General features: G+C 42.4%; 1 protein-coding gene across 8 annotated transcripts in view; it reads left to right on the forward strand.

Moving 5' to 3' along the window:
- MPDZ (multiple PDZ domain crumbs cell polarity complex component) overlaps window positions 1–26,094 on the forward strand; it is a 3,829,210-nt gene that overhangs the window by 3,094,017 nt on the left and 709,099 nt on the right. For all 8 annotated transcript variants that reach the window (XM_044061234.1, XM_044061239.1, XM_044061240.1 and 5 more), the window contains one exon: window positions 25,375–25,455. In XM_044061234.1, coding sequence (XP_043917169.1) covers window positions 25,375–25,455 — 81 coding nt within the window. The remainder of the gene's footprint in view (window positions 1–25,374; window positions 25,456–26,094) is intronic.

Raw genomic sequence — 26,094 nt, forward strand, 5'->3', positions numbered from 1 at the left:
CAATGTGACTGCTGCTTACATTTTTATGTAGGCAAACCAAGCAGGACATTCAGAGAACGTATAAAGGAACATAATAGTAGTATAAGGAATAGGGACTCTGTAACTACCTTGTCTAAATACATAGAGAGAAGCGGTATGTACCAAGATTTTAAATTTATAGCATTAAAAGAAGTTATTATTGGGCAAAGACTGGGTAATATTAAGAATCTGACAGAAAGAAGTGGGCTCAGATGGATACTCAAACTTAGAGCAGATAAGGAGAAGGGGCTGAATGGTAAAGCATCCATTAAAAGTGCATTAGACGCATGAGGGATACCTAGAAAATAGTTATACATATTATATTTAATAGGAAATAATCCCACTCAGTAAGAACACTGTAGAATTTTATCCAACCTGTCGTAGCATCATTTATCCAAATATGTTTGTAAATATGGGCTATCTGTGATAAGACTGCTAAAAACAAGATTTGAGTATTTATCTTACTTTATGAAATACCATATGTTTAATATATTTGAGGATAGAGTTTATCCATCATAAAGCAGTGATATTGTCTGTGTATAATACATTTATTACACAAGTAGTATGATGTGAGTGATTACTTGTACGGTGCATATTTTTACAACTATGCATAATCTATTTGCTATATTAGAATCACCTTCTCATTCTATATATGATATCTGTAAGCGTTCTATCATATAGATGTATTGTATAACTATAGCTATACACATAGAGTTATATCTATTTAACATATATACTTTTACCAAAGCATCTATCATCTTTAAAAGGCTACTGGAAGACCTTATTCATATAAAGGACACTATATCTAAAGCACTATATAGCTGTGTAAAAATGCTTTTGGTAAATAGCAATATAATGCTCCGAGTGTCATATAAAGTATATATTGGGGGTCTATATGTAGGACAAGAACATGCAATAAGCCATGTTGTTTAAACAATCTGGTGACATATATATTTGCATCAAATTGCCTATACATATATATATATGTATATATGTATTGAACTATTATTATCCATAGAATATATATTCTATGGTTTGAATGGGTTGCCCAGAGGTATAGAGTTAAAGTTATGTCTATTATATTTGTTTGAAGTTGAGCCTTGATGTATCCATACAGTGTGTCGAGTGTTTATATTATATATATTTGACTGACATATGAAAGAAATGCAACAGTATGGTTTGTTTCTATGGGGAAAAGCATAAACCTTCCTTGTTTAAAACCGCTTACATATATGAATTTGTGACTTGGTGTATTCTAAATCATTTAGCAATGATATATATTTTATAATAATTGGTTGCCTATTGTAATTAAATGATGAAAGTGGGAAGAAGTAAACGAAGCATCTGTTGAGTGTGATGACGTCATTGCGCATGCACAGAGGCGCTGCAATGACGACGAACACACTTGTTTCATTTCTAACATTTCTACTTTTGGAAATGGAATATAACACAACGAGTGTGTAATATAAGTATATCTTAAGTGGAACACACTCGCTGGACAAGTTTAACAGTCGACAATGTGATGGGAAGAATTTGAGTTTTAAAATGGAGTTTGAACACATGGCATGGGTAACTTGCTTGCATTTTAAACTGCAGCTCTATTTACACTGTTAGAAGTAGTAGGAATGTATAGAAGGCTAGACATAGAGCAACATAATTCTAGCAAAGAATATATAATGACCAGACTTTCAGTATCATTGTTGTTTAAATAATGATGCTTAGCATAATATATTGCATTTGACATACTGCTGACAGAAGCAATGTTATGAAATGTTTCCAAATATTAAATGCTTGTAGATGCCTATGAATGCTTTGACTGCTGAAATAGACTTTTAATATGCTATAAGAACTGTATTTTAAAAGTAATATTATGCAATGTAGATGAATGTACTGATGTTTTTAAAAGAGGGTGTGTCTATAGTAGCTTGATTGACTGGGAGTGGTATTTTAGGTTAATGAGGTATACAGGGACAGCTTTATAAAACTCTTTGTGTGTGTTTTTATATTTGTATATGGTCTGAAGAAGCCACGGACAGTGGTGAAAGCGCTTACCGAATATTCAAGTTCCTGGTTTATTTTATGTGGTGTGGAGTTATACTTGGTACAGCTGCTACCATTTTTTTCTTTGCTACTACCTTTACTTGCTTGGTGGAACAGTTTACGTTTACCAGCTGTTTGTTTGCCTGTTTCAGATTTAAAAGATGCTTGTCATCACTTCCCTGTTCATCCAGACTGCAGGCCTTTCTTAAGGTTTTGTGTGTCTAGAACACATTATCAGTTCTATGTCTTATCATTTGGACTATCCACTGCACCAAATATGTTCACAAATTGTCTGTCTCTAGTTATACTTCATTGCAGACTACAGGGCATCCGCATTTCTTATATGTAGATGACTTGCTTATATGTGCAGTCTTTTACAAAGTGTCAAGAATCTCTCATTTCTGTGAGAGATCTCTTTCAGTATGTGAGATTACAAGAGAACATATAAAACTCTTTTTCCTTGATATAGGAATGTGTTTTTTGGGTGTCAGATAGAGATCTCAGTTTAAATAGTTTTTCTTCTTCGAAAAAAATAGATATATATCTCAGTCTATTTCTAAGGTTTTCAACTCGGACTTTGGTCACTGAGATTAAATAACTCAGAATATTGGATCTCATGGGCATCCATGATTCTCATGATACTTATGGCAGGACTTCACATTAGAAAAATACATTAATATCTGAAGTCTCTTTGGTCCTAGCACCAACATCTTTTGTCCCTTCAAATCCCAGTGCTGGGGCTTGTCATAAGGGAGTTCTGTTGCTGGAGACAGCATATATCCTTAAATCCAGGTCTCCCTTCTCCCTCCCAGTTCTGAAGCTGTCTGATACCATAGATGCCAACGACTTTGCTTGACAAGCATTTTCAGGATTGATAAAAGTGCAATGTGTGTGGGACACCAAGGAGAGATGCAAGGACATAAATATGAAAGAGATGCTTGCCCTGATCAATGCACTCAACTTTCTGAATTATCTGTGGTCCCCAGGACCTCCTCAAGTTGTGACGGACAATACCAGAGTCATGTGGTACATCCACAAGCAAGTTGGAACCAGATCATATCCCCCCCCCCTTTTGTAGGCAAGCTATGTTAGCTTGGGATATAGCTTCACAGAACAATGTCAGTCTTTGGGCATCCTACATTCCATCAGAGCAAGATTTTGTGGCAGACAAGCTGAACAGGAGAAGGGCAGATCCTCACAAATAGTAGATCAAGGGGTCTTCCAAATTTGATCTATCTTAGGCGAGTTCCTCAAGTAGACCCTGTTGTTTTGTTTCCTCCCTGAACAGTCAGCTAGCAAGATTCTGCTCAAAGACTTCATGCTTGAAGGCCTGGAAGACAGAGGCCTTTTCTTTTCCTTGGATAGTAATCTTCCTGTATGCTTTTCTACCCATTCCTCTGATATCTAGGGTAATTCTGAAGAGTCAGATTGTATCCCTAAAGATCATTGAGGTGACTCCCTTCTGACCCAGGCAACAGTGGTCTCCCTTCTTTTGGAAATGGCCAGGGGCAATTACCACAAGTTTGACCTCCAAGAAAACTGGTGGCTCCTTCTTGGGATCTTAATTGTCTGTTAAAGAATCTTGCTCCATTTGAAACAAACAACCTGGCTGATTTGAGATTCTTAACACACAAAAAAACTGTTTTATTGATTGCTCTGACCTCTGCAAGAATGGTATCCGAGTCGCACACTCTTATGGTGAGTAAACTCTGTGTCATTTTTCACAGGGACATGGTTACTTTGAAAACTAGTCTTTCTTTTATGCCTAAAGTGGTATATTAGTTTATTTTAAGCCACATTATCAATTTGCCATTTTTCATTCTTGAACCTAAAAATGATGGAGAAAAGCATACTATACCTTGAATGTCCACAGACAGCTCAAGTACTATCTTGCCAGAGCCAGATATTTCAGATTTTTGGATAACTGTTCTTTTTTTGTGAAGGTAAGAAGAAGGGCCAACCTGTGTCAAATCAGAGTATTTCCAAATGGTTCTCTTAAGGCTGTTAGCTTTTGTTATACTTACCACAACAAAACTATTCCAGGCAGGGTCAGGGCCTTGGCTTTTTGGAAAGGATTGGATACTAAAAGTATTCTAGAAGCAGCAACCTGGTCCTCTGTACATAGTTTTACAAAGCACTGTAAGCTTGATTCCATGTCTAGTTCTAGATCAGGCTGTGCTAACACCATTCTCCAGGTGCTCCTGGACTCTTATCCTTCCATCTCCCAAATATAGTAAGCTAGGGCTACTGCAGCAGTGATGATGAATGTAGTATAGTTTTGTAAATAAACACTGTAACAGGAGATGTTTGAATGATCACTGCTGCTATGACAGTAGCCATTCCTTCCCTTCACCCACCATGTTTTTGGTGTGTTTTTTATACTGTAGTGTAAATTCTTGTTTTTGTTGTTCTTAGTATTTTCCTTTCAGAGCTCAGTCTCCCTATCTGTATTGGCATGAAAGCTCTGAAGGGCTTGGCATCCAAACCTGTCTTTTTAGTCAGCTCATCTGAAGCTGACTGACTGTTTAGGAGTGTAGGACAGTGCCCTGAAGCTTTGGGAGCTGTCTGGCTGTTATATACTTGACAGGATATAACCTTTATAACTAAGGCTACTGCAGCAGTGACCATTCGATATTGTAGATGCCACATCTTTATTATTTTTCTTGATACAGTTTGGTTTTGCCACAGGGAGATCATGCCTGTTAAACTTGGCTGACTTCTTTGAAACAGTCACCAAAGCCATGGACAAGGGGAAGACGGTGTACCTTGATCTAGCCAAAGCCTTCAACACTATTCCCAACTCAGACATAATAGATGAACTCTCCCAGATAGGCATCAACCTGTATGTTACCAGATGTGTAGCTAACTGTCTCACTGATAGAACACACTCAGTCAAAATAGGCGAAGTCACCTCTAGTAGTAAACCTGTAACAAGTGGTGTACCCCAAGGATCGGTCTTGGGGCCTCTGCTGTTTGGGATATACCTTTCTGAGGTGCTAGCCAAAACCAGTGGTCTGTGGCTGATCAAGTTTGCAGATGACTGCAAGCTGGGCACTGTTTTTAAAATTCCCTAGTGATGTGAACATCCTCCAAGAGGGCCTTACCCAAACTAATGAATGGTGCCAGAAGCATGGCCTCAAACTGAATGCCAAGAAAATGTGTCATTATCCCCTTTGGGGAAAATGGCATCCCCACTAATTATCACATTAATAACAATATTAAGCACACAATCAGTCATGAGGGACTTGGGCACGGAAATTTATATCAACCTGATCTTTGACCACCACGTTGCCTCCATTGTACGGAAGGCTTTCTACATGGCCCACCTCATAAGTAAGGGTATTTCATCCAGGAACAAGGAGGTCATAACGTCACTGTAGTCCTCCCTTATCAGACCCATTATCGAGTACAGTGCCCCCTTTGGCATGTACCTTGCCAAGTACATGCAGCAGCTGGAGAGACCACAGAGGTTTCTGACCATGAAAATCCAGTATCTCAAACACCTATCCTACAAAGATAGGCTAAAAACCTTGTCCATCTACTCAGCCTTGTACAGGCTGCTCAGAGGTGACCTGTGTCTGGCATACAAGACCATTTCAGACCCAGCCTTGATGGAGTTGCTGCATATCGGTAAGTCAAACTAAACTCGCACAACCTGCATGCAAGGCCTCAACCTGGTCTGTGACATTAATAGAACTTGTTGATGGGATAGGTTTGTGTCCCAAAGACTCTCCCCCATCTCTGGAATAGACTTGCTCTCCGTGTCAAGCAGAGTACCTGTCTACTCCTCTTTAAGAGGAACCTGGACAACTGGATGAGAAACGGAAAATACACATCTGAGATCCCACCTGTGTCCCTGCTGGACAGAGGAGACAGGTGACAATAGCCTAGTATCATCCTATGATCCTATTTATTTGGAGACTGCTTTTTCACTCAGTCGTAGGGTGAAATGGTGGGGTCAGGAGCTAGGCTCCACCAAAGGATGCACATGTCCTTGATACCTGTAGCATGAAAAGTAGAAAGATTGGTAGAGATGAACAAGGTAGTTCCAACTGCAGAGCCCCTGAGGAGAAGAGCTGTTCATAGATCATCTGATGTAATGTATGGAGCAAAGTAACTGTATGCATTTTAGCAGGTCAGTAAGTATATTAGACAAAGCTGGACATTTGTTGTAGTATATTAGCCTGTGATCCTTCATTAGTTGGATGTATATTTCTGACTGTGTTGTTTCAGAGGTGCAAGCTCTTAAAATGTAGGGTACCTCTTTTGTTTTTTTGCTGGTAACTGGTGTCTTTTAGAACTAGCTAGCAGTTCCTCCCAGAAGTGGTGTTAGAACATTCTTCATTTTTACATTCACCGTATTGCTTTCTTTCTTTTGGCACAATCCAGGAGAGAAACAAGCCTGAGAAGGGTGCATGAGTTCAAGAAGATTGACCAGTTTGTCTTTGTGCTCCATGTAATGAGGGACATGCTTTACCTTAGCGGATGCTACCTGTGTTGTCATTTACCATCAAGAAGGGAAACTGGAAAATGCTATCAAAAGAAACTCCAGCTCCATATAAGCTGTGGCGGCTCCCATAGTCTGTTTCTGGAATGTGGCTGGTGGAGACATTTGTGCTGCAGTAATTTTGTTATCTGTATATACTTTTACTAAGGATTATTGCTTTGTAGTTCATGGAGTTGGGTCTACTTTGCTTTCTTGATACTTTCTGACTTGGCCTTCATAGGACTTACGTTTATGTTTTCCTTCAGCTCCATTCTCTTGTTACTAACCAGAATACTACTACTTACAGTTAACTACTGTAGATGGCCTACAGGATGAGATTTAAGAGATTTGTATTTAGCATATATCAGCTAATCTTCAAAAATGTGTTTTGTAGTAGATACTTATCCTTTGCCATTACCCTGTGTTTGGTTCCCCTCTCAGTACAGCTTCTGTGCATGTATTTGTTTCTCCATTAGCATTTTCAGGAATACAGTGTCTGGATTAGATGCAACAAGAAATCCTGGACTTTGTCAAGATGGTGCTCTTGTTTGGGGTTGTCTTGTCTTGATTTCAGTGTAGGAACCTCTGAAGTTACGAAGTACCTCTCAGCTGACCAGAGGTTTGCAGAATGTCCAGATTTTTCCCTGATATTTTGGGGGTTTTCCTCCTAAATTTTGTGGTTTTCTGACACATCATTGAGGACTGAAGTCACCTTCAGAAAATGCACGCTAATGTAAAACCTGTTATTCTATCAATTTTCTAAGTATGTAAGAGCAATATTTTAAAATCTGTCCATGATTTTGGGCCTTTGTCTCACCATTATTTTTAGCTTTGTTAAGAATTCTTACACTAAGAATTTAGGAGGTATTAGTTATGGTACGGTTTATGTCACACTCTTTATACACAAAGTCCGACAATGCAAATTTTAAAATAAAAATTTGGAAGTGCTCAGATTCTTGAAACTCAAGACATTAAGATGTTTTTAAGATTACCTCTCTGTACTACATTTTTCTTACTGTCACTTGTCCTTACCATTTCTTTCAGATGTTCAGTCGCCGATCACTGTTGCAATAACCTAAGCTATATGGATCTTACCCCCTGCAAATGAACAGCTTCACAAAGCTTTGGGTGACCTCCGTGAGTTGCAGCTGTCAAGGAGCTTTATTTTTATTTTTATTTTATTTATTTAAGATTTGTTTACCAGGAAGTCCGACTGGGCTAATAGCTCAATGTTAAGTTGTCCATCTCGCCTTCATTCTTGCTGGATGGGTTCGGAGCCGACCTCGGCTCCGACTCGGCCACTCTAAAAGCTCGAGAGTTGGTTCCACCGGCTCGAGGCTCCCCTTATATCCCACAATGCTAGGCGGTATTACCCCAGATCTCGTTTGCCGCTACAGCGATCGAGGTGTTTGGTTTCTACCGGCTTCAGGTCAGTTATTATAGATTTATCTATAGTGAATTTAAACCCCTTTAATTTAGTCTATTATAGCTATTTCCCTTAACTTAGTGGATTTTGACCCTTTCCTCCCTGTTTATCCACCCTTTTTTCCACAAGAACTTATTAGTTCTTCCCTCAGGCCTTCGGGCCCTTCCATCCCCTTAGTGGAGTGTATGTGTTTTTTTTAGGGATCTAAAAAAGAACTAATTTCCCTTAGTTAACCTTGTGTAAAGTGTAATCGGTGTGTTTGTGTGTGTGTGTGGTTACACTTTCTTTAAAAATGTCTAAGGAGTCAAAGGTCTCAGGCTTTAAGAAGTGTGACTCGTGCTGTCAGAAAATGTCTCTGACAGACGGTCACACTTTTTGTGTATACTGCCTGGGACCTTTACACCTGCAAGACTCTTGTGCTGTATGCCATGGCTTCAGCCCTAAAGTCCTGCAGGAAAGAAAAAACAAACTCATTTTAAGAGGTTTGCTTAAGCCTGAGGGTTCCCCTACTGCTACTTCGGGCAAACCCTGTAAGGCTTCTAGGTCCTCGACTCCAGCTTCTGAGTCGAGGCCTAAGGCTTCGAAACCTACTGCTACATCGGCTCCAGCTGGAGCCGATGAGTCTCAGACTGCAGCTTCTGTGGTTCCCTCGGCTCCGGTTGGAGCCGAGGCATTGGAAATTCCTGGGTCGGCTCCGATCAGACCATCGGATCCGACATCTAGAAAGAGGTCTAGGTCACCGTCCCTTGGCTCCGTTCATTCGGCTCCAGCATCTCCCTTGCTGTCTGAACGGAGCCATAGATCTCACTCCTCTAGATCATCGAGGCTTTCGGATCATGATCTTCAGAGGGTAGTGAGTCGACTTCTTAAGTCCGAGGCACTGGCCCAAATGCTTCAGAGCCCGACTCATCAGTCGATGCTTGACCCTATCCCTCAAAATGTTCCTCCTCCGACTCCTTTGAGCTCGGAGCCGGGGCGTGTCGGAACCGAGACTGTGGTAGCGTCGGAACCGATACAATTGTCTTCGGTTCCGTCGTCGGCTCTGATTTCTTCCTTTGAAGAATCTCGGCGCCGGACTTCCCTCGTCGGCTCCGAGGGGGTGAGTGGCATCGGACCCTTGTCCGACCCGCTCTCCCTCTCGGTGCCGGCTGGTGAGTTCGGCTCCGACATCGCCTCGAGCCATCACTGTCGGTGCCGAGAAGGGTTCTCAGCTTTTCGGAGCGGGGACCTCTGGCTCTGCCTGACAGGGGTGCGTTCGAGGTCATGCGGAGTGTGTTGGAACCTGGTTCAACTCCACAGTCGGCTCCATCCGCCCCTCCCTCTTCGGTGCCTCAGGTTATGTCTACTCACTCCCTCATCCCGGACCGCAGAGAGCCAGCTCCTCAAGAATCCCCTGTGGGGATCTCATCCTCTTCCGAGGCCTCTCCTGAATTGGCAGGGGAGCCCCCTAGGAAGAGAAAGTGTAAGAGGAAGCACATAGACTCACCTGAGTCTGTCACCTCTGACACAGATTTAGAGGATTCCGAGGGTTCCCCCCGTTCCCCTTCTGAAGATGTCTCCTTTGCAGACATTCTAGAGATCCTGAAACAGAGGGGAAATTGGCCAGCCCTTAACCCGTCGGAGGATGAATCTGTGTATCTTGAGGCGTTTGGCTCTCGCCCTTCCGCCTCCTGGGTGTCCCCCCCTTTGACCCCCTCATGCAGGTGGTAGCAAAAAAGGCTTGGACGGCTCCTGACTCAGTGGACCCCACCCCCAGGAGACCTTCAAAGTTTATCACAGCACCAGCAGATAAGCAATTTCTGACCAAGGGAGTTTCTGTGGATGCTATGGTGGTAGCTGCTGCCACTAAGAAGGAACTAGCTGATCCTTCGGTGCCTGTCCATCCTCCTAACAAGGAATCTAGGTCTATGGACAGGTACGGGAAGCGGATGTTTTCGTCAGCGACCTTTGCTATGTGTTCGCTGAACTACCTATGCCATTTCACTCGTCTTCAAAGAGATTTGATTAAGGAAGCGAGTGAGATGTTGAAGGATCCTACAGCTGCGAGTTTTCAGGACAAGATGAACGCTCAGCTGGCTACCCTAAACTCTATAGCTAACTCCTCCATGCGCCTCCTTTCATATGCGGCTGATGGAGCGAGCAGAGCTGCAGGGACAGGTGTTGCCTTACGCCGGCATGCCTGGATGCGGCTATGCAATTTCGCGGACCCCTTTAAAATGTCTTTCACTAATTCCCCGTTTGATGGATCATCTCTCTTTGGTCCTCAAGTGAAAGAAACCTTGACGAGGTGCGAGACGGATGGCAAAACTCTTTCTGCCGTCAGAGTCCGTTTTTCTACTCCTTCTAGGCCTTACCCCAAAGGCCAGAAAAGTGGGAAAATGTGGTTCCGCAAACAATCTCAAGGGACTTTGCCTGACGCACAGAGTCGGTTCCCCTCCAGAGGCACAGGGGGGAACAATAATGGTAGATGTCGCCCTAGAGGCAGGGGGGGGTCCGCAGAACCAGGGCAATCGAGAAACTTTTTCCGATAAGCCCTTCCAGCATCCCTGAGGAGTTGCCCGACTGTCCACCTTCGGAGGCAGTCAGGGGAAGATTGTCACTGTACCCAGAAGCCTGGCGATCCCTAACTCAAGACAAGTGGGTACAGTCCATCATTTCCGAAGGCTATTCCATTCCGTTCTTTCGTATTCCAAATCAATCAAAAAAATCCCTTCCAGATGTTCCACCCGCTCAAAGGGATCAAGCAGCGTTGGAAATTTCAAAGTTGCTTGCAAAAAGAGCCATTCAGCCAGTGCCAGCAGACCAGCAAGGATCCGGAATCTACTCCAAATTCTTTTTGGTTCCAAAGAAAACAGGGGACTGTAGACCCATTTTGGATCTCAGTATCTTGAACAAGTCGGTCAAGGAAACAAGATTTCGGATGGTCACGCTACAATCCATCCTACCCCTATTGGGAAAGGAAAACTGGATGTGCTCTATAGACCTCCAGGATGCGTACTATCATATAAAAATGAACAGGCGCTCCAGGAGATTCCTCCGCTTCCGGCTGGGAACCAGTCACTTTCAATTCAGAGCCCTGCCCTTTGGTCTCACCACTGCCCCCCGGGTGTTTACCAAATGCATGGCAGTGGTAGCTTCTCACCTGAGACGTCAAGGATTCCAGGTGTTTCCATATTTGGACGACTGGCTCCTCACAGCTCCTACCAAGCATCTTCTTCTAATGGCCAGAGACTACACCTTTCGCATTTGTCAAAAGTTAGGCATCTCAATAAATTGCGAAAAGTCTGTTTTGTCGCCTTGTCATGCTATTACCTTCATAGGCGCAAATCTAGACACAGTCAACATGTCTGCGAGACTAACAGACCAAAGAATAGCAGACATACGCAAACTGGTCTCCCTTCTCTTCCACAGTAACAGAGTCAAAGCCAGATTAGTTCTGAAAGTACTGGGGATTATGGCGGCTGCTATCCCTCTACTTCTATTAGCCAGATTCCACATGAGAATCCTTCAATGGATGCTCTTCACACAATGGTCGTACCAGCAACTTCCAATGTCCCACACCATTATGATTACGCAAGCATGCAAGAATCATCATCTTTGGTGGATTTCTTCCCCTCAGCTCTTTCTGGGAAGACCCTTTGTTCCTTCCCCTCCGGTTGCTACTCTGACAACGGACGCCTCCCTGATCGGGTGGGGGGGGCATTATCAGGGCAGAACAGTCCAGGGCATATGGCAACCAGACGAATGCCACTTGCATATAAATGTTCTAGAGATGAGAGCAGTGCTTTTAGCGTTGCAAGCCCTTCAAGACTCTCTTCCCTTGGGAACGATAGCAATCCAGATGGACAATATGTCTGTAGTGTGGTATACCAACAAACAAGGTGGAACCAGGTCCTATCCCCTATGTCGAGAAGCACTCAGACTGTGGCAATGGGCGATTTCTTCTCAGCGGTTTCTGATAGCAACGCACATCCCCGGGAAGTCCAATCTGATCGCGGACAAGTTGAGCAGAGCTATTCTCATGCCTCACGAGTGGTCTCTGAAAGATTCAATTCTGGAGAAAATTTTTCTCAAGTGGGGTCAGCCTTGCTGCAACCTTTTTGCTACTCCCCAAAACAGTAAGTGCAGAGATTATTTCACCCTATTCCCGTTACCAGGCCAGCCCAGCAGAGACGCTCTAGTCCAAGCTTGGCCCCGGGGACTTCTGTATGCATTTCCTCCCTTCCCACTAATCTCTCAAGTGATACAGAAAGCTATCGCTCAGAAGGCCTCATTGATCCTCATTGCTCCTTACTGGCCTCGACAGATTTGGTTCCCCTTTCTACATCAATTTCTGTTGGAGCAACCTTGGCATCTGGACCTAGTTCCAGATCTTTTGATCCATCAATCGGGTCAGTTACATCGCTCCCTCCCCTCTCTGAACCTCACTGCTTGGTTCCTCCAATTCCAACCTTAGCCAGGCTTCCTCAAATATCTCACTCTGTTCGAGATATTTTGATAGCTTCCCATAAATCTTCCACTCGGAAGATTTATCTTAGTAAGTGGAAACGTTTCGCCTATTGGGCTCAAGGAAGGGACATAGATCCTTTCACTACTTCCATCCAAATAATCCTAGATTTTCTAGCTGAACTCTTCCATGCAGGTTTATCTCCTTCTACTCTTAAAGTTCAATTGGCAGCTATTTCTAACTTTCATGTGGGCATTTCAGATTCTGCCATCATGTCTCACAAGCTTTGCAAAGCTTTTTTGAAAGGAGTTTTTCTTCTCAGACCCCCTATAAGAAATCCTCCTCCTTCTTGGGACCTTAATTTAGTTCTCACATCTTTGATTCTTCCCCCTTTCGAACCTGCAGCTTCCTGTTCATTGAAATTGCTATCCTGGAAGACTCTCTTTCTGGTAGCCATTACTTCAGCTAGAAGGGTCTCAGAACTTCATGCACTTAGCAGTCAACCACCTTATCTATTGTTTCATAAAGATAGGGTGTCCTTACGAACCAATCCATCCTTTTTACCTAAAGTAGCCTCTGCGTCTAACCTAAATCAAAGCATTGACCTCCCTGTGTTTTTTCCTAACTATTCTAACAGGTCTGAACAAAAATTGCATTGGCTAGATGTTCATCGTCAGTTAAGGTACTATTTGGACAGAACCAAACAGATCAGGAAAACTGACCAGTTGTTTGTCTGTTATGCAGAAGGCAGAAAGGGACTTTCAGTTTCGAAGGTATCACTCTCCAGATGGCTAACATCTCTGATTTCCTTTGCTTATGAAATTAGACACCAAAAGCTGCCTAACAAACCTAAAGCCCACTCCACCAGAGCTTTGGCTACTTCTATAGCCTTCCAAGACAGGCTGCCTATTGACACCATTTGTGCAGCGGCTACTTGGGCTACTCCTCACACTTTCATTTCTCATTATAAGTTGGATTTAGCTTCTAGATATAGAGCTAACTTTGGTTCCACTGTTCTCAAGAGTCTGTTCCGATAGGCCACCCGGGACAAGGTGCTAGGGACGCGGTCCCATCCAGCAAGAATGAAGGCGAGATGGACAACTTAACATATAGAAGTTATGTTCTTACCATAACGTTCCATGTTAGTTGTCTTCTTCTCGCCTTCTTTCTTGCGTCCCACCCTCCTTCCCCCTAGCCTGGACAGACCTAGAGGAGTTTGATTGTGACCTCTCTTTCTACCACCTCTATTGTATATAGGTATATGCTATACTGTGCATATATTCCTGCATCAGGTTTTCAGGTCACCTTCTTCCCTTCCTTTTATAGAGGTGGGTTTTTCCCTTTTCCAGTGGTTCTGGAGTTATTTTAGGCTGGGCAAAGCTTACAAACGAGATCTGAGGTAATACCGCCTAGCATTGTGGGATATAAGGGGAGCCTCGAGCCGGTGGAACCAACTCTCGAGCTTTTAGAGTGGCAGTCGGGCCGAGGTCGGCTCCGAACCCATCCAGCAAGAAAGAAGGCGAGAAGAAGACAACTAACATGGAACGTTATGGTAAGAACATAACTTCTATTTTTCAGTGGAGGCCCAGGGAAAAAGCTTGAACATACAAATACACAGTCAATAGTACAAAACTGTACAGTGTAGCAAAAACAGAATACTATACAATAATGATCAGTAATGTCAATTTACAGGTAATGTTGGACTAATTCTATACGTCTAACATTCAAGCTTATGGATTTTGCAAACGTGAGAATAGCAGGGTTTGTTTAACAGAGGAAGGCAAACTTAGAGTGTGGAGAATATGCTGAAAGTAGAGAAAAGTTGAAAGGAAAATCTCAGTAGTGAGGCAGAAGGTGGGGAGGAGGAAGAGGTAGGGAGGTGAGTGTAGGAGGGAGAGTCAGATGTTAAGGGATAGAGTAAAGAAAGAAATTCTTGTTAAATGTGATGGAGAAAAAGTGAGGTGGATGACAGCTGTAGCTTTAGTTTAGCCAGGGGAGGTACAAGAGCAGAATCAGTTGTTGGCTAGATGAGTTTTGAGGAGTTGTTTAAGTTTGGCCGGGCTGGTAGTCTTAAGGATATGCTGGGAGATGGAATTCCATGCTTTGGAGATATGATTGAAGTAAAGAAAATCACCAAAGCTATTATTAGCTGTAGTAACCTTTAATAGGGATTTGTCAATAGATCTGACAATTCTGTTGTTAGAGTAGGGTTGGATGAGATTGTGGAGAGCTGTGCAGTTGTCCGGTTTAGTTATGATGGTATGGGCAGTAATAATTTGGTTGAGGGTTAGGAGGTTGGGTAATTCTAGCCAGTTTAGTAGGTGAAGCGCAATGTAATGCTGGTATCTATATGATGAATATGTGGCGAATATGGTTATTTTGTGGTAACAGGCCTCTAGTCTGGCTAGGTCAGTTTTTTTGAGGTTAGTAAAAATTGGAAAGGCATATAGCAAGTTGGAAAGAAGGTGGGTTCTTGCAATGGCTTGTGTGGTAGAGCTGGTTAGGAATGGCTTGGCTCTGTAGAGTGAGCCAAGTTTGATGTGGGTCTTTTTAATGACTAGTACAACATGTTTGACAAATCTCAAGCTGCTATCAGTGGTGACACCTAATAGCTTGGTGTCTGACATGGGTTCTATTTTGGCTTTGTTGGCTAAGCAGATGAGAAAGGGTGTTTTTGGTTGTTGGACTTTTTGTTGGAGAAGACAATTAATTTGGTTTGTTGGGATTTAACATTAGATGGTGGCTGGAAAAATAAGATTCTATGGCTGAGAAGGATTTTTGTTTTTTTCTAGTAGTTTTGGCAGAGAACGAGCAGCACAGATTAGGGTAGAATCATCCTCGTATTGAATTATGGTTGCCAGGTCGGTTGCAGTGTGGAGTTTGTTAGTAAAGATTGTCAAGAGAATAGAACTAAGATTGATCCTTGAGGAACACCAACTGTGACTGGTAGGTTTAAGGAGAGGTCATTCTGCCAGTTCACGGCTTGTTGCCGGACAGTGCGGTAATTGTGAAACAAGGAGAGGGTTGATTGGGATAGAGTTAATGATGATAGCTCATTAAGGAGCTTTTGATAGGGTACTGTGTCGAATGCCTTGGACATATTTAAGAAGATGGAGGCCACTTGTAAGCCTTCATTTTTTAGATGGTTTACCGTGTTTGAGAAGCTTAATAGGGCAGTGTTCTAATATGCCTGGGCCGAAATTGGTGCTGACTGTTGTTTATTAGATTATTACAGGTAAGATAGTCTACGAGCTGGGAATGTATACATTTTTCTGGGATTTTGACAGTGGTGAAAGAATGGCTATTGGCTGATAGTCAGAGAATTCTGTTGAGGTAGCACCTTTGTGTAGAGGAATGACATAGGAAGTTTTCCAGAGTTTAGGGATGTACTGCTCTCTGATTGATTGGTTGATCAATAGTGAGACGGGGTAAGTGATAGCATCAGCTGCTAGCTTGAGATATGTGTTGGGTAGCTGTTCTATTGTGAGGGTTGTGGGGTTAAGTTTATTTAGTAGTTTTCTTATGGTACTTGTTTGGATGGGCTTCAGGGAGAAAGAATTCACAGTAGATTCTATTAGAGTTGGAACTGATAGGGGAGCATTATTGTTCCTTTTTAACAGAGAGAATGGAGTTAGTGAAGAAAGAATTAAACTGTAGCTAGGCTGTCTTTAGTGTTATAGTGAGGGGTTGGAGTTAAAGATTTATTAGGGTGGAGAAGTTGTTTGTTGCTGCTACAGAATTTTTGGGGATTATTATGGTGTGTTTGCTGAATTCTGGTGTTATATTTTTTGTTATTTTTGTTCTGTTTTTGGATTTGTTTCTTAAGTGGTGATCGATTTCAAAAGAGCTTTGTTTTTTGTTGCTGTGGTACTGGGTCCAAGCCTTGTCTCTCTGCTTGAGTAATTGTTTGGTTTCTTTAGATAGCCATGGAGAATAGCTGGATTTTACTCTGACCTTTCTAAGGGCAGCAAGAGTGTTTAGAATTTCAATGAATTTTGTGTTAAAATATTGTACAGTAGGGTTAAGGTGGAGGTGAGATAATGGGGACCAGTCACATTGTTGCAGTAGTGATTTAAATGTACTTGGTGAGAAGTTTTTTGTCTTTTGGATTTGTTTATGGGGGGTTGGCCCAGTGTCTAAGTAGATAGGTAGGTAAATGATCACTTAGGCTGTCTGGGAGATATCCTGAGTGATAGACTAGTGAAGGCTTGTTGGTCACGGTCCAGTCTAGAACAGACTGCCTGCTGCTATGTTTATCCATCCTGGTTAGAGTTTTTGTGACTTGGGTGAGACCGTAGAGGTTTATGAGATTAGTGGGGCTATCTGATGAGCACATAAGCCCAGTCCGTTTTAGTCTCCCAGTATTATGGTCTCCTTGTTAAATGTGGACGAAGACCAAGAGCGCAAGTCTTCGATAGTGGAAGGGTTGTTTCCAGGAGGGATGTAGACTGAGATTATGATTTTGCTTTTTGGGTTGATTTCAAGGTGATAGGTTAGTATTTCAGTGTTATTAAGGCCTATGGGGGGTTGATTGAATTCTTTTGAGTTTGGGTGTATCTTTATATAGTATAGCTATGCCTTCATTGCATTTCTTTGTTCTGTCTAGCCTGTGGATACTGTAACCATAGGTAGGATTTCATTGTCATTTTTGTGGGGTTTTAGCCAGGTTTCTGTTAAAATTGCTTTGTTAGAGGTGTAAAGGGAGAGGGAAGATTAGAATTCATGTGTTTTACTGAGAAGGCTTCTGAAGATTCATATTGATGATTAGAATGCTGGGGGATGGTATGTCGTAGGAAGGTAATAGGGCTGGGGCTGAGTGGAGTTAGAGATGTTCTTTGTGTTTCACTGTTGCAGTCATTACATTTGGGTAATCTGCTGGCAGGTTGCCCTCAGTCAGCCTGAATTCCAAAGTCTTGGGTCCTGCGTCAGTTGCTGTCTTCTCTTCCATGACGTCAGGTCATCAGGGGTATAAAACGTGCAGCTGACGCCATTTTCTTTTGTCTTTCTTGCCGCACGGTGCCCGAAGCAAAAGCATTTCGCAAGTGCCAGTCGGCCGACTACTGAAATATTGGAGTTTGAGATTCAGAACTGAAGTCTTCACTAAAGCTAAGTACCACGTTGGGGAAACCTTTTTCTTGCTTTTTACTGATGTCAGAAAAAGTTAATAATTGTATTACTTGAGGAAAGCAAATACCTCATAAGGATTTCCATTTATACTGTATTCCTTGCCTAGGCCCTGATCACAACATGCCTAGCTGTCGGTTTTGTGCTAGATTTAACCAATGCACTATTAAGCGTTGGTATATTTTTGCATCAAAGTATTTTGGAAACAGATTTAACTACCCAGAAATGTCGTCGGATACTAATCCAACTACCGGAGTACATAAAAAACGCAAAGAAAAGGACAGAGAAAGGCAGTTGAGATCCAAAGCCGACGGCGAAGCTTCTCCTAAGCCAGTCGCCAGTTCACCGGTACTCAATGAGGCGCTTTCGCAGCCCCTGATACCCGCTACCTTCGAGTAGCAGGCCTCTACCGACACCCATGTGGAGTCCGGCATGCCGCAAGATGCTCAAGGTATTGGACTGACGGATATATCTCCCTCCGATGGGTCCGGTGCCGCTGAGCAGGCACTGGCTTCTGAGGGTGTATTCAGACCTCAACATTTGTATATCAAACTGACGAAAGCTGCAAAACCAAAGACAAAAGCAACTTCTAAAACTAAAAAAACAACGTATGAGCCACATGCACAGGCCTCTATGCCTAAAAAACAGATGATCAAAATGTCTGAAGACCTTATTACCTTGATCATAAGTACCCATCCCCCTCCTGATAAGAAGCCTAGGCAAGACACTGATTATGAATCTTCAGATCAGGTTTCTATTTCTTCTGATTCCTCTTCTGATCAGGAATTATATATACCTCCCTATGAGGATTTTGATGCTGAGGAGTCTATTCCATCTGCATCTCTGCCTGAGGATTATTCATTTGGAGAAACCTTGCATACTTTGAGGGAGCATTTTCACTGGGAGAGTCAAGACTTCTCAGAATCAAAAAAGAGGCTCAGGGATTTCCTCCTTCTTCCTCAGCACAGGCCTTTAGCCATTCCCCCTGTTTTAGACATTGTGGATGATGTGTTTTCGGAGTCAAGCTTGACCCCTGACTCCTTACCTCCGGCTCCCGGTAAGCCTGACAGATATTACAGGGTCCCTGACTCACATAAATTTTTATTTAGAAACCCTGCTGCTGATCCTGAAACTATTTCACAGGGTCCAAAGGGAGTCAAGACCTCAACAGCAGAAAATCCTACCCCCTCTGACAGAGATTCAAGGGCACTGGACAGATGGGGAAAAAAGGTTTATACATCTGCAACCTTGGCAGTCAGGGCCTTAAACTGTCAATTTCATATGCTTAAGTACCAACAACATGTTATGGGATTGCTGAAACAGAAAATTATGTTGATTTCAGAATGTGCAGAAAATAAAGAATTGCAGGAATTAGTGCATGCAGCTGAACAAGTTGGAAAGCATACTTTGCAATGTGGTTTTGATTCCTTAGAGGCTTCCTGCAGGGCCCCATTTACTGGATCTGTGATTAGGAGGCATGCCTGGTTAAAGGAACAGAATTTGTCTGATCATGTTAAAGCTAAATTGCTAGATGCACCTTTACAGCATGATTCTCTGTTTGGTATTAAGGCAGAAGAGGTTTTAAAGAAAATGGAAGGTAAAGCTAAGTCTATGCAAACTGTTAAAGACTTCTTACAAATGCAGCCACCAAGATTCAGTAGGCACTGGCCTACAAAAAAACTGGTCCTTTCCTGTGTCAGACAGAGCTCAAAGGGACAAATCCAGATGCCCTAAGGGTTCCAGATACCAGGCACAAGATTCATACAGGTCAAAGCAATGGGGCGCTTCCACCTCCAAATCTGGAGGAGATAAATCGCAAACCTACAGAAAGCAATCCCAATGACTTCCCTCTGCCTACACCAAGCACTTATCTCTTGGCAGCACCATAGGGGAAAATTAGCACTTTTTGCTCAAAATTGGCAGTTAATAACCCAGGACAAGTGGGTACTAAACATCGTATCACAGGGATATAGATTTCATTTCCACACTCTGCCAATGGCAAATGGTTGGCCAGATCTGCCAAAAATCAATGGGCAGAGGCACAGAAACAGGTTACATCCCTCATGGATATGGGGGCCATTCAGACAGTACCAGAACAGGAAAAGGGACAAGGTTTTTACTCCACTGTTCTTGGTACCCAGAAAGGACAAGGCCTGGCGGCCAATACTGGATTTATCAATTTTGAACACATACCTGGACATTCCAAAATTCAAAATGCTGACTTTGCAGCAACTTCTGCCCATGCTGGGCAAGAATGCTTGGCTGGTGACTTTAGACCTAAAAGAGGCATACCTGCATGTCCCAATAAGACAATCGTGCAGAAGTTACCTCAGATTCAAGGCTGGCTTAATGCATTGCCAGTTCTCTGCACTGCCCTTCAGCTTATCTACTGCGCCCAGGGTCTTTGCAAAGTGCCTGGCACCAGTAATTGCATTTTGCAGACAAAAAAATATACAAATATATCCTTACTTGGACGACTGTCTCATTCAAGCAGAGAACAAGGACACTCTCCTTTGACACCTGGCATTTGTGAAAAGGCTTCTAACATACCTAGGGTACACAATAAACAAAAATAAATCACAACTGATACCCTCTCAAAAGATAACATTCCTGGGTGCAAGCTTGAATACAACTGCCCAGATGGCTTACCTCATGCCAGACAAACAAAGAAAACTGACTACTTACTTCAAACTGATGGCAACCAAAACCCAGTTATCTGCAAGACAAATTCTGCAGGTTCTGGGCTTCATGGCATCCTGCATCCTACTGATTCCATATGCAAGACTGCATATGAGGAAACTTCAATGGTACCTAAAAAGTTTATGGAGTCAATATTCTCATAGTCTGGAAGCAATGATTCCTCTCATTCCCTGCCTACAACAGGAGTTTCTATGGTGGACAAAGGCATGTCACCAAAACATGGGACGGGCCTTCACTCTCTCCCCTGCCAGCCAAACCTTAACAACAGATGCATCTGATTAAGCCTGGGGGGCCCACATGGCAGGAAAATGCATTCAGGGCATATGGACCCCAAATCAAATGCATCTACATATCAACCAGAAAGAGATGCTAGCTGTTCAAAATGCCCTAACAGCCTTCAAGGACTTACTTCATCCAGGACAACTACTGATAGAGACGGACAACACCACAGTCATGTGGTATATTCCTCTCATTCCCTGCCTACAACAGGAGTTTCTATGGTGGACAAAGGCATGTCACCAAAACATGGGACGGGCCTTCACTCTCTCCCCTGCCAGCCAAACCTTAACAACAGATGCATCTGATTAAGCCTGGGGGGCCCACATGGCAGGAAAATGCATTCAGGGCATATGGACCCCAAATCAAATGCATCTACATATCAACCAGAAAGAGATGCTAGCTGTTCAAAATGCCCTAACAGCCTTCAAGGACTTACTTCATCCAGGACAACTACTGATAGAGACGGACAACACCACAGTCATGTGGTATATATAAACAAGCAAGGGGGCACACACTCATACTCCCTTTGCAGATTAGCCATGGCACTGTGGGACACAGCTTTGACCTACCAAATACATCTTCAAGCTCAATTCCTGCCAGGAAAACAAAATACACTGGCAGATGATTTAAGCAGAAACCTTATGGATCCTCATGAGTGGAAACTAAATCCACAAGTCTTCAGCATGATAACAGAGAAATGGGGGAGCCCAGACATAGATCTATTTGCCTCTCCTCAAAATTATCAAGTAAAAAGATTCTGCACAAGGACTTATCACAAACAAGCTTGGAAAGTGGATGCCCTATCCTTCAGTTGGAAAAACTTATCAGTTTATGCCTTTCCTTCTCTGCCTCGTCTCCCCAAGGTCCTCCTAAAAGTCGGACAAGAGAAACCAAAGATGATACTAATTGCCCCGGACTGGCCCCGCCAGTACTGGTACCCAATCCTAAGGAACTTATCTCAATACCCAGCTTGGACCTTACCTCAAAGACCTCAACTACTGTACCAGCAAAACAATCAGATCCTGCACAATCAACTACAGACAGTGAACCTGGCAGCATGGCTGATCATGTAGTTATACAAACAACACCTCTCAGTAAAGCTGTGATAGATGTAATTTTGGAAGCCAGAAGGCCTAGTACTAGAAAATCTTATGCTGACAAATGGAAGAGATTCTGTGCTTGGAATCAAGCACAAGGAACTGATACACCAGAACCAAATATTCCTCAGATATCACAATACTTAACTAAGATGCTTGACAAAGGCCTATCTTTATCATCAATTAAAATACATGCCTCTGCCATTTCAGCTCATTACAATACAGAGCCACCAATTTTTTCTCATCCTTTACTAAAGCAGTATCTTAGAGGAGCCAAAAATTTAAGACCTCCTAGAAAATCACCATTACCTGCATGGGACCTCAATTATGTGTTGGAAAAGCTCACCCTGCATCCATTTGAACCAGCTGCTATCGCTGATATAAAGTTCTTATCATGGAAAACAGCTCTGCTACTAGCAATTACTTTAGCAAGAAGAGTATTAGAGCTACAGGCCCTCATGGCTGTAGAGCCTTTTGTCATATTTTACCCAGACAGGGTGTCTCTGAGGACAAATCCTACTTTTATGCCTAAGGTGGTTTCCAGTGTGGCTATTAACCAAACAATTCATCTGCCAACCTTTTATCCAAATCCGCAGAACAATGGGAAGAGAATTCTGTATTCCTTGGACATACACAGGCAGCTAAGATTCTACTTGAGCAGGACTAAAGCTCTAAGAAAAACTGAGCAATTACTAGTGTCATATGCTGCACGATCAGAAGGAAAGGCTATTACAAAGCAGACAGTTAAGTGGATAAGCCACTGCATCCGTTTCTGCTACTTACACCATAGTAAACCTGTGCCCAAGGGCATTAGGTCTCATTCCAACAGAGCTGCAGCTACTTCAGCAGCCTTTCTCAGAGGAGTACCAACCGAAGACATTCTAGAGGCTGCTACTTGGAGTTCTGTTCACACCTTTACAAAGCATTATCATTTGCCTCTCTACTCTAAGTCCAGGGCAGGCTTTGCCACTGCAGTGCTGCTGGGCCTTATAGCCGCACCTAATGCTGTTTAGCTCCAGCCTCCCAACCATAGCTTTAGGATTCTACCCAAATGTAATGACTGCAACAGTGAAACACGAAGAACATAGTACAGTTGTGTGCACTTACCATAAATGTAGATGTTCGAGTGTATTCACTGTTGCAGTCCAGGTTACCTTCCTGCCACCCCCCTGTCATTCTGGAGTTTATCTTTCCTTCTCTATCTTCTACAACCTATGTGGTGCATTTGCAATCTCGAATTTCAAAAGCTCAAAACCATGTAGCTGAAATCGCACATTACCAAAAGACCAGAAGCGCGAAATTCAAAATCCCGATGGTTAGGGATTTCGAGTTAGCGCTTCTGGTGTTGCGGTTCAGGTAAGTATGTGTGTGTAAGTGTGTTTGTGAGGGGCTTTAGTGGTGTGTGTGTGTGTGTGTGTGTGTGTGTGTGTGTGTGTGTGTGTGTGTGTGTGTGTGTGTGTGTGTGTGTGAGGGGCTATAATGTGTGGGTGTGAGTTTGCCTTTTGTCTGTGCGATCTCGGAGTTGTAATATTAAAGTCGGGGGGTGTGGGAGGCACAGCCCCCCACATGGGGGGGTGCAGGGGGGCAAACCCCCCCTGCTTATCTTTAGTGTAGGGTGGTTTGTTTGGTTATGGGGGAGGCTGTGTATATGTTTGTGTGTGTGCTGTATGTATGTAGTACTTTCGCAATTTTAAAATGTCGGTAATGTGTAGTTTAGGGATTTTAGTCTTGGTATTGTGGGCTTCGGGATTGTGTAGTTTCGGTATTAAGTAGTGATTCCATATATATATATATATATATATTTTTGCTACCTTTTTGTGGGCACCTGACATCGGGGGCAAGAAAAACTAAAGAAAATGGCGTCAGCTGCATGTTTTATACCCCTGACGACCTGACGTCATGGAAGAGAAGACAGCAACCAACACAGGACCCAAGACTTTGGAATTCAGGCCGACTGAGGGCAACCTGCCAGCAGATTACCCAAATGTAATGACTGCAATAGTGAATACATTTGAACATCTACATTTATGGTAAGTGTACACAACTGTACTTTATGGGATGTTTGCTGTGTTGGATTAGGACCAGGGTTTGGGTGGATGTATCTACTTAATTTAAGTTGTGGTTTGTTGTATAGCAGTAGGTATGGATGTTTAGGGACTAGTCTAGTATATTTGCTTGCTAGATGTGGGGAGGATGGTGGCAGAAGGTATATGTATGTGGACAGACCTGTATTGGAGGTATTAAAGAGGTGAGGTTTAATGTATATGTTGGTAGAGGTGGTATAGGGTCGGGGTAGGTGGGTGAGTGATTCTTGGATATGTGTTTGGAATGAGAGGTGAGATGGAGTAGGATAGAAAGTAAGGTAATGATGGAAATATGTAAGATAAGCATGGTTATCTGTAAGGTGTATGTTCCTGGAGGAGGAAGCGGTGGGGATATTTCAAGTAAGTGGTATTTTGGGAAGAGTATGGCTTAAAGTGAAATGTGTTGTGTGGGTAAGGAGTCATTTTTGCCACCGAAGACCAGAGGATATCCATGTACTTTGTAACTGGAGGGATAGGGATGTTGAAGCTGGTACTAGTATTCTTAGCAAGTGTGAGTCATTTTTCAGGGGCAGTGTTTCTATTTCTGTGGACTGGACAGATTTACTGGGGTTTATTGTCTTCTGCTTCTTCAGCCAAGGAAAGGAAAAGAGTTCCTTCTCTTCTTCTTGTGAAATCTCAGTTAGAAGAGCAGACATTGTATGGTAATGGTTGCACTTCTGGGATTTCTTCTCAATCTCAGCATTCTGATTAAAGTATCTCATCAGATTTCCCTATTGAAGAGATTTCTTTTTACTGACAATTTATCTAAGATGAAAGGGATTATTCAGTGGGAGCTGAATTAAATTTCTGTTGCAGAGTAAACGCATAAAAGATTTGTTAGTTAGAGATCCCTAAAGTTGCAACTCTTCCTCTTGTATTGCCTGCTTTAGAGAATGTTTTTTTTCTCACTGCTTTTGCTTAGCATAACCCAGACACACGCAAGTACCGTTTTTTTTAATCCTAAAGGAGATCTGGTAGTTATTTTATATATCCAAATTTTCTGCTAAACAGCTTTCTGCTGCTAACCTTGTTCTGACAAGGATAAGAAAGCGGAGATTAAGTTGGGAAATATGTATTCTTCTAGTCCTTTAACTTTCAGGATTTTAAACTGCCACGCTTGTAAGTTAAAGTTTTTATTGTTATGCATGAGAACACATAGGTGTTAATGATTGACACTCCGTTCTTCTAATGTAAAGAATTCATTAAATGGTTCTGTGGCCTCTGTTTCTCAGGTGAATAAGCATGTTTTAAAGTGTGCTTATAATGCTGCTGATTCTTCCTCCAGGGCTCCTGTTTTTGATAACTTTTGAGGAGATTTGCTTTGGCTGCATCCACAGATCTACCTGATGATGTTAAAATTGGAGATTTTAAATTCTCCCTTAGACAAATATTCGCCTTTGGCTCTTCTGTAGCTGAGGTGCTTAAGAAGTGTGATAAAAGGGGAAAACTGATTCAAAGGGCCATAGAGTATGTGACTTGTCTTTTTGATACTTTACTGCCATGGTATATGTTTGGAATTGGTCCTTGTCTGATGAAATTTTATTTTTTTTTAGTCTCCAGTTATTTTCCTCAACTGTGATCTTTTCATTGTTTAATAACGTTGTCTCTTCACTTTTCTTTTCATCCTAGTAGTAGTTATTTAATGAAGTGTGTGTTCTGTTTTGTTTTTGTAGCTTACATCTTCTGCTACCACATCAAGTAATGTGCCAGATTTTACAGCATTCCAAAATGTCCAGCATATTGTGCTCCCAAAGGTATGATTACTGTCAAGAATTGCTTGCTTTTGACTACTTCATTTAATTTTGCGGGCTTTTGTTGGAGTATAATTTGAATAATGTTAGTTTTTGAGATCAAGTATTTCAGTGGCAGCCTAAAAGTTACTGTGCTTACATAAATGTTTAAGTGAACATCACTCGCTGGAGAATTGAAAAAGAGAAAGAGGTGGTGTCAGAAATGACAGTGCTTGAACTGCTAAATTCAGATGCTATTTATTTGGGAAAGTGACTTACTTACAAGAAGGGTCAGCATTGTATATGGTCTATGCATTGGTGATGTTATTCATTTCCTCAAGGTGTACTTTCTGAGAGTTTGTTTATGTACATTTCACTCTTAAGAGAAATGCAATATTAGTTACCATGGTTGCTTCTCCAGTGCCACAGATGATGATGCAGTTAGACTCTGAACTCTTTCTGATGCAGTAGGATCTTCAGCTAAGTCAAACCACTGAGCTGGTAATGTCCACTCACATTTTTAGATTTTGTAATCTGTAACCCATTAAGGTATGTCAATAAGCTGTTTATTTTTATGTTGAGCTCTGGCTACAGAATTCATTGTTCTTTACTCCAGCAGCTTTGTCTTGTTTTTGGTGCTCTTAATATCCATTTGCAGTACTC

Source organism: Protopterus annectens, chromosome 2.part0 (assembly GCF_019279795.1).
Source record: "Protopterus annectens isolate FY-2018-M chromosome 2.part0, PAN1.0, whole genome shotgun sequence".
Taxonomy (NCBI): Eukaryota; Metazoa; Chordata; order Ceratodontiformes; family Protopteridae; genus Protopterus; species Protopterus annectens.